General features: G+C 39.9%; 1 protein-coding gene across 5 annotated transcripts in view; it reads left to right on the top strand.

Annotated features, from left to right (window-relative positions):
* The first annotated feature begins 21 nt into the window (after positions 1-21).
* nipbla (NIPBL cohesin loading factor a) overlaps positions 22-9,573 on the top strand; it is a 28,474-nt gene continuing 18,922 nt past the window's right edge. For all 5 annotated transcript variants that reach the window (XM_056375628.1, XM_056375627.1, XM_056375625.1 and 2 more), the window contains exons 1-11: positions 22-384; positions 1,921-1,992; positions 3,696-3,844; positions 4,135-4,300; positions 5,141-5,241; positions 5,348-5,459; positions 5,726-5,889; positions 7,430-7,578; positions 8,425-8,515; positions 8,836-9,057; positions 9,267-9,524. In XM_056375628.1, the coding sequence (XP_056231603.1) occupies positions 3,781-3,844; positions 4,135-4,300; positions 5,141-5,241; positions 5,348-5,459; positions 5,726-5,889; positions 7,430-7,578; positions 8,425-8,515; positions 8,836-9,057; positions 9,267-9,524 (1,327 nt within the window). In that variant the 5' untranslated portion in view covers positions 22-384; positions 1,921-1,992; positions 3,696-3,780. The remainder of the gene's footprint in view (positions 385-1,920; positions 1,993-3,695; positions 3,845-4,134; positions 4,301-5,140; positions 5,242-5,347; positions 5,460-5,725; positions 5,890-7,429; positions 7,579-8,424; positions 8,516-8,835; positions 9,058-9,266; positions 9,525-9,573) is intronic.

Here is a 9,573-nt window from a genome sequence, read left to right as displayed (position 1 = left end):
CAGACGGCAGAACTTCCGGTCGGCATTTTGTTCTACGAGAGGAGAGCCTCTTGATGATCGCAACAATCGTCATATTTCTCATTTACTGTCGAAATTGGCTGCACTCCTTGTTTATGTCGGCGCAGACCGACTGAAACTCCGAAGAACGAATGTTTCCCCATGAATGTACGTTGAAACATTCACCCTTGAGTGACGGAAGAAGAACGAATCAGTCCGACCCGGATTATTGTTGATAGCTAGCAAGCTAGCTCACCAGCTAGCTGGCAAGCCAGTCGAGTTCCTTCTGGAGGAGCTGCGAGAGAGAAGAAAGGGGGAGCTAGAGATACGGACACGGACTCAAACCAAGCTAAAACATTCCCCTCCCTTTGAACGCAACATCCGAAGGTAAATATAATCACATATCTCTATTCGTTAACCAAACTTTTAAAATTGCGATTATTATCTATCACATTAATAATTGCTCTGCTGCAAGACCACCTACGGCGTCGTTAATCGTTGACCGGGAGGTAACGGAAGCTAGCGAACTAGCCAGCCAAGCTAGCTAGGTGTGTTTTTGCTCTGCCGAGGCGCACGGCCTCAACTGGATGTCATTTGTCGAGCCCGAGGATTGGGCCGTTGCCACGGAATTAGAAACCGTGCCATTGCCTTTACATCTACTCACTGAAACCAGTCACCTTTTCCGAGCTCAAGGGAAATCGGCTAGCATTTATTTACCCCTGCTAGCGCTTCCTTGTATGATTTGAATTGCCTTCCCTTTATTTCAACGGGGAACAGCGTTAGAAGCTAACTAACAACAGTTCGAGCTAGTTAGCATAACTAGCTAGCTATTAAAACACGACTATTGTTGTTAGCGAATGTTAGGCAGCTAGCGTTAGTTATCTTAGCTGCTATCGTAAGTGGTAATACTAGCTTTGCGGTTAGCTCGGAAGACTCTTGAAGTCAACTTCTTGGCAGTGTAACGTTGGTGGTTTTGTTCGCAAGTAGCGGGCTGCAGATAGTAATTCAGTAAACTAAGATAAACAGTTAAATGGATGTTCATGGAAACTACACGTTAAGTAATTGTTGGGTAGTCATTATTTTGTGTTATTTGAATCCCACTGTTGTGTTTTGTTTTGCTGGAGCCTTTGGCAGGGCTAATGTTGGTTTTGGTTGCTACCCTGTTTTGAAATGTTTTGATGGAGCACAGGCTACGTCTCCTCAGCTATAGCTACTTTACTATCTGAGTTTCGTAGACATGTTGGGGATCGCAGATGTTTTTTCTTGATCACAACAGACACAGTTTGGTGGCTTTCTGCAATTACCAGTTTGCAGAATGCGCACGGTGGATGTTGGCTACTGGAGGATGCAGCCCCCCACTACTGCCGCCACCATCACAGTGCATCTGTTCCTTTGTGCTGCCTCCTGCCTGTCAGTCTCACAGCTGTCAGCCAAGCCTCTGCGTACCGAGAGAAACCACATAGACCGAGCTTGCTAACAGCACAGCTAGCTAAAGTAATGTTTACAATATCCATCTGTTGATCCCGCGTTACAGTTATGACGTGCAGAATCTGTTTCACGTATTTACCGTTTGACCTCAATGATCGGCTTGCACTCAGGTCTGGTTGCAACATTGTGGTAACAGATTTAAGTTGCATCAATGTTATGTAGAAGTTGCTGAAAAAGTAGCTGGATTTCCGTAGAAGTTATTAATAAAGATTTCACATAAGAGAAACAGTACCGCATACTGTAACGTTCATTGCAAATATGAAATGTGTGTGTGACAATTAATATTTTGATGCTCTATCTGGCATTGTTTTGCTGTTTTGGGTTAGTGTCTTAGTAAAACTCCTGCTCACACATCTTCTGAAAATTTTCCAAAGAGCAATAAAATACAGTTTTATGTCTCAAAGTCTGATGCAGAGCCATGTTCTCTTTCAACAGACTGAAGGAGTAGGACTTTTTATCTGAAATGTCAGTGAGTCCACCCGAGACTGCACAGAATTCTTCAAAAAGGTATTATCATAATGGTTTCAGTCATTTTTCATTTCACTGACTTGTCATTATTAATTACAACAATTGAGACAACTAAGAATGTTGATAACACGTTTAGATGAGGCAAGTGCGTGTAATAATATCTAATTTTGATGTCAACAACATGTAAACACTTTATTTTTAATTTTGTGTAATGGAGAATAATGTAGATAACAAGCGATCCCTGCACTGGCCTGCTTTTGGCCTGTTGTAGCAACCTGGTTTATCTATGAAGCGTGGGCTGCGTTTAGATATTCTGAAAATTGCAGCTGGCTTTTCCCTCTGTTTTTCTTCGACCTCTTGTACAGTCTTTCTCGAGAGGTCAAGGACATCTAACAAGCAAAGGGATTTAAGACAGATTAAGTGCAACACAGGGCCCTAATTTGTGCAGATTTATCATAATAAATTGTAAGTGAAGAGCCCTCTGGTTTGAAATTAATGAAGGGACTTATATGGTAGTAACACAAAGATTCACCTCACCTGACTTATTCATATTTATTCAGTTTCTGGCGACATTAAATATGTATAATTTGTAAAATCAATTCAGACAAGAATTGGAGAGAAAATAGATGAAAGACATGGTACCACAGCGGTCAGAATTTGGAGTACATTATCACTGTGCATTATTCAAAACATTTCTATACTCGTGGCTGTGTGATACATGAGTATAAACATGCTTTTCTTTATCTCAAAACCCCTCTCTGTTAACCTAATGAACCAAACTAAAAAATGCAGTAATGTTAATATTGTGTTGTTGTGTGTACAATTTTTTCGCAGTACATTTTCTATTAAAAGAATGCTTTAGTGCTTTAGTTGGCATGATGTATGTGTATTGCACATTTGCCATTTGGGGAAATGAGAGACATGTGATAATAAATTTAAGTAACTCATAATAAGCATCATGTAGTATAATGAGGCTGAACTATGACTTACTCCTCAGGGTGTCGAAAAGAATCACAAGCATTTAAAGATTTTATTTATCAATACATTGGTCTCAGATAATTCATTGTTGATTTGTTGCTGCCGATGGTTCGTACCAGTATAATAACATAGCAAGATTGAGCAGCAGGATGGTCTAATAGTTAGTGACCTTGTTCTCTAACCGTAAGGCCTAGATTCAATCCTCTGTGCATTTGTTTCTGTCAAACATTTCATAAGACTGCAATCTTGCTAGTGGCATGATATTCCTGAACCTGTGTCCCTTTATCCCACTCAGAGAGCACTGATAACACCCTTTTTATGGAACAGTAGCATACATAAACAATAATAGTACTAATAGATAATAATATACTAGATATATGTCTGAAAAGGTTGGCACTCTACTTAAATGTAAAGTATAGACCATAGCAATTTGTGTTGATTGACAAGGTCTAATAAGACATATTTATTTGTGGCTTACAGATGATGCAGCAGGCACATTTTCTCCTTTACAAAACATGAGTTCAGCATCAGAGCAGACATAGTGTTTATATACTGTAGCGAATATCTTGTCATCCACTATGCATTTGATGTTTCTGAATACTATTGGTTATTTTATAATTTTTACTATTCCTCCTGTCTTGTTTATCCCCTCTTTTCTCTGGCTCTTTTACTCCTTTTTACATCTCTGTAATCATCATGTTCTGCTGCTCGTCACTTATGCTTTTTCCATCTTTTCCCTCCTTACTAACCTCCCTCTTTCATAGGTGTCAGGAGATGTGAGGACGGGTGTCGTCCATCGACCCCCTGATCTACCTGTGTATCAACACACTCCCCACCCTCACCTTCAGCATGAATGGGGATATGCCTCATGTTCCCATCACCACTCTTGCTGGGATCGCTAGCTTAACAGATTGTAAGTAACAGAGCTGTCTTCCAAACACACTGTCATAGTTTTCCTTCTGTCTCCTCTTCCAGTGTAAATTGCCAAGTAGTCTGAACAATATTCTGTGTGAACAGATGTAAATTTGCAATTGTGATTGCATATCCTGACTCTTGCCTTGTCTACCTTCTCTCTACTTTTCTACGGCCACCTGTCTTATATTGTATTGCATTACTGGTTTCTCACCCGGTCTCTTTTTCTCATTTGTATTTATTTACCTACCCACCTCTGTTCTTTCCAACATTTCTTTCTTATCATCTCAGTGTTAAACCAGCTACCCCTCCCTTCCCCTCTCCCGGCCACCACCACTAAGAGCCTCCTATACAATGGGAGGATCGCAGAGGAAGTTACCTGCCTACTGGGCTGTCGGGATGAGAATTTGGCCTCCCAGCTAGCCCATGGCCTCAACCAGGTCTCCACAGAGCACATGTGAGTATATTAGTGGAAGTGTCTATTTGACAAAATTGTGTCTTGATTCCTCACAGAAAGACAGGCCCCACTTGACGATCTGAGGCAACACAATTCCCTGAAAACAGTTGGACTGTGTTACTGCTTGGGGTCACACATAACTTGGCTTTAAGATTGATGAGTAGAAACAGATGACAACAGAAGAGATGCCACTGTTTACTTGTGAAGATGGAGTGATGATGAGTAGTTTTTTACCAGTTAAAGTGCAAAAAGATGAATTTTTAATGAGATGACACATGAAAGACTTAACACTTATGGCATACATGCTAATGCTTTACCTGTGGGCAAATTTCCTAAATGCAAATACTACATACTGTATTAAAGAATCAAGAACTCTGCAAAATCATAGCTTATTAAAAAAAGTTTTTAGAATACTATGTAACTTTAAAGGTATGTTTTTTTAGGACACAGTAGTGTCAATTTGAAGCTAAAATATACAGTGGGGTCCAAAGGTCTGAGACCAGTTTCCTATTCACTGGTGTCAGACTTTTTGACCGCACTGTATGTTATTATAGAGCAGTTCTGATGATTGATTTGCAACATTGCCCATAAAGGTCTTTAAGAACCAGATAGTAGAGAGGTAAGTTTGTACATTAGCAAAATCTCTACAGCTTGACAAAGGTCCATCTTATTGTAGAATACTATATTTTGTTAAATGTTCCAACCTAGGCATCATACCTATCAAATCAGTCATATGTATGTTTATTTACATACATGCAATGCAGTGTTTTGCATTAATGTACATTATAATATACTGTTTATTTCTACTTATTACTATTAATTGGCAAACCTAATTTTCAGAGAGCTGAAGGACAACCTGGGTAGCGATGAGCCAGAGGGAGATGCACCACTGTTGCTGCAGACCATGCTGGCCAGGAACCCTGGCATCTTCAGGGAGAAAAGTATGGAAACACATATCTGTTGCACATTACGATGTGAAAGCATACAATCATATAGACAAGCTTCATTTTGACATTTATTTACGAATCTGTTTTCATTTCTAAACAGATGTTATGCAGCAACCAATGGTACCACCCTTCAAGATCACACAGAATTCCATGCATAGCCCAGCCCAGTCTGCAAACTTCCAGCCAGCTGCAATTTCTCCCAGTCCATCCAGGTGGGTCAAACTACAAGATTGAGAAGACTGTAATACATCACAATATAAAACATAGTAACCATTTTATTTGATTATTTGTCTATTTTTTAATTAGTACATCCCAGTCATATCAGAACACGTGGTATTATTTTGTAGTTTCATACAAACAACTGAAAGATACTGTCATTAAGTCAAAAAATGTTATTTATTTCACCGTTAATCATGCAACTTCCTTATGCCTGCTTGCTTACACTCTCTCTCCCTGTTCTGTCCTCCACTTTGTCCAGCCGGTTTGTTGCGCCCCAGACTGGGTCTAGTAGCCGGTATATGGGCCAGCAGAACAGTCCAGTACCCAGCCCCTACACTCCCCAGAGCCCTGCCACTGGTTACATACAGCAGTATCCCCACCAACAACCACCCAGCTATAACCAACACCAACAAATACAACAAGGTGAGTGTGTATATGTGTGTTCCATGTTTGTGCGAATGCATGAAAGGACAGAGGTCTTGAAATATGGTTCCATAACCCTTGCCTGTGTGTGTCTGGGTGTGCACCTGTGCATCTGTTTGAGTCATTGAAAGACATCAGCACAGTTTCAGACTTGCATGTGAGTCTAATATGTGGTTGAGGTTGACATGCTGACATCATTAGACAATAAGAGTGTACTTTTAAAATTTTAGGTTTGTAGGTGTCTTGTTTCAAAATCACCTAAAAGATGTACATATACGGTGAAAGAGCCCTGTTCAGTGAGGTGTTATGTAACGACTCCATCTGTAGAGATCTGTCCTTTGATATGATTTCATGGGTTCTACGGTTTTACTACAGTTTTTTTTATTTACAGTTTCTTATATGATAGCACAACTGGTAGCTATTCATAAATAATAATGGAAAGTGCATTTAAATCTGTCAGGTGGCCATTTTGAAAACAAAATTCTTGACTTTGTATTGTAATTGCGCTGTTTTTGCTTGGGGTGTACTGTTTGTTGCATGTGATCAGTGGCTGTGGTTTAGTGGACAGTTCCGTGGTCAAAATTCTGTTACGCCCCTGGGAATGCAAATTTATCAACTTCCGTTGTTTCACTGTATCTCATGTGTTGCCTCAGTCCTTCATTGCATTAATTGATTTTATTCAGATTTCCAACAGTAATTTTGTCACATTTATTTATTTTAGATGTTTAACCAGGGATTTCCTGAAGGTTTTGTCAAATTAGCAAAATTGAAAATATTAAGAATAACTTTTTTTTGTGAAAGGCTTAATTCTGAATTCAGGTATAAAACAGAACAATGTTCTATACTACAAAACAGGAAAGCTACGAACAATCGAAGGCTCTTTAAGTAAGAATTGGATAAAATAGGGAAGATATAGAATAATTTAATAGTAAATAATCAGATTTAATAGGCCTGGTTTCATGACGTTAGCCATGTCTAGTAGGGCCTATATCGGTTAGTACTGGCTTGTCACCATATCATCCTTGTTGTATATGATGGCAGCTATGCCCAAAAGTGCTATGTTATGTATTTACACAATGAGCACCATTTTGGGTAGAAAATCCATGCCCTCCGGACATGAATAGATTACACAATTAATATTATACCGACACTGACAATTGGGGCTCTTACCGTTTAAATGTAATTAGTTAAAAATCTATGTATTTAAGTGTGCCTTTGCTTGTGCATTAAATTGTACACTCCTAGTTCAAGAGTAAAATATGACAAACAACAGGAGCTTGTGTTACAGTGGTTGAACTTTAAGTCGATCACTTACCATTTTGCTGGGTCTCATGAAGTCTCTCAGGGACAGCAGGGAGAACTGATGCCCTGTTTAAGCAGTTGAACCAAAAACATTTCTAACATTATTTTATCATCAATTTTTTGACTCATCTCTAATATATGAGAGTATGTTATTTTTTCTGTCATGATCATTTGTGTTATGATTACCACACTAATAGATCATTTAAAGGAATGACTTATTTCGTCTTTTATCTGGCAGTGTCTGTGGCCAGTCCCATGGTTCCAGGCGGCATAAGAAATATCCATGAGGGCAAAGTGTCGGGTCAGATTGCCAATGCTGCCAACCATCACTCAGACAGACACGGCACTGAGGACTACCTTAACATTGTACACCGACTGGGCAATGAGGTACGAATGAGACTAGAATGAACATATTCTAAGTTTACATCCCAACTGAGGCAAAAAGTTATGAGCGAACAAAAAAGTCATGCTGATAATAATGCTGTTTTTGGTGAAGTGTCTTTGCTTAGGGTTTGGAAGATTTGTATTATGAACGAAAAAGACATTTTCTGTGATGTCTGTTATGTGATGTCACTGTACATGGAAGTCCCCACTATCATTTTTCACATAGCAAACAGGCAATAGTCAGCATCTGCCGATGAGCGTTCACATGAAGGAAAAAATAGGAAATACTGCTACAATGATAAATATCTCTTGCGCAATAGACCACACAAACAGGTTGAGAGAGAATCCAGGGGCAAGATTTTACAAACTGCTCAGGGCTAAAGAGAAGAAAAGTAATGTCAAGCAATACTTTTGTTGGGGTGGTTATGTAACACTAAATTTTAACATATTAACATTTTGAACAAAACCTGTTGAGTAGGTATATTTGTGTGTGTGTGTTATGTTTAGTTGTGTTTAGGTTTTTATAAGATGATCTTTTTATAACTTGTACACACAGCAGGTAGGTTCTGCTGATTTTAAATCAAGACTTTGGTTCTGAGTTGTGGGAGAGCATCTATGCCGATTTCCAATTATTTTGGTCTCGCCATTAATTATTTATTTAAAATTGAGAAGTACCTGTACACTAAACTCAGTGCTCTCACATACAGGAAGCTTTATTGGTGACAGTTGGGTAAAAATTGGACTTTCAATTAACCATGTTGAGAATTTTTAAAGCTAACTTTTGTTAGAAAGTCCATTGTAAAGCTCATACCTGGTAGCTTACATCTGTCATGTCTATGTCTTGTCCAGGAGGGGGACTCTACCATGAGGAATCCTTCTTTCCCTCTGAGGTCTCCACAGTCTGGCTGCTCCCCAGCAGGGAGTGAAGGAACGCCCAAACGTAAGGCCACTGGAAGAGGAAAGGAGACACTACACTGCATACACCCTGCCCTCCTTTTTTTTGCATTTAAGGAATAGTAATAATAATAATAATAATAAGAAGAAGAATTTAATTTCACAGCAGCAGAATAGTTCACGGCCATTATTCCTCAAAAGTGATAAAAGGCCACTGTGATTTTCATTTCAGTGTTAGCAGCCGTCTTGGTATATTGTATTGCACATCATTACAGTGGAATACCTGTTGTAGACATGTATGTGTCCTTCCTTTTACATAGAGTTGAAGGATAACTTTCTTGTCTATTTGGTGTTGCTCCCTCACAGCGGGTTCTCGCCCCCCACTGATTCTACAGTCACCACCTCCCTATGCACCCTCACCAAGGGAGGGAGGACCTGACCAGAAACAGCAGCCCCAACAAAGGAAGAAAGCCCCAGCGGTGAAAGAGGAGAAAGACATGTACGACATTGTTAGCTCTCCAAACAAGGACTCTACAAAACTCACCCTCAAACTGTCAAGGGTCAAGTCAAATGAGTCCGATCCTCCAGGTAAGAGAAGATTTGTAACTCAGCTCAGTGTTAGCTGGATCCCCACCTTTTTGGTTATACTGTTTCCCACACCCCTTAGCAGTACTAAGAAGAGGTATGCTGCGCTCACATCTTTTAAGTACAAAAAAATACATTGTGTAAGCTAGAACCCTTGAAGTGCTGGAAACCATCAGCCCTTTATAATACAATAATTTTTGTTCATATCACAGGTGAGGTCTTGCCAGGTATGGACCAGAACTCAGACAATATGGAGCCAGAACTGGGCTTTCAACAGGTCCCTGTACTTCAGCATAATCGAGGAGCCCGGCTGCAACAGCAACAAGTGTCCCAGCAAGCAGGTGGTGCCAGTGGTCTCCAGCCTCCTAGTTCCCCTTACGATGAGGCAGAGCTAGATGCCCTTGCTGAAATTGAAAGGATAGAACGAGAAGCGGCCAGTGAGAAGTGCTCCAAGGAAGTGCAAGATAAAGGTGTGTAGGATATCTATAAGTATGACTATATGAATACAAACTGAGTTGT

The sequence above is a fragment of the Seriola aureovittata genome, chromosome 5 (assembly GCF_021018895.1).
Source record: "Seriola aureovittata isolate HTS-2021-v1 ecotype China chromosome 5, ASM2101889v1, whole genome shotgun sequence".
Lineage (NCBI taxonomy): Eukaryota > Metazoa > Chordata > Actinopteri > Carangiformes > Carangidae > Seriola > Seriola aureovittata.
The sequence above is the reverse complement of the archived record's forward strand: the minus strand, read 5'-3'. Positions and strand labels throughout refer to the sequence as shown.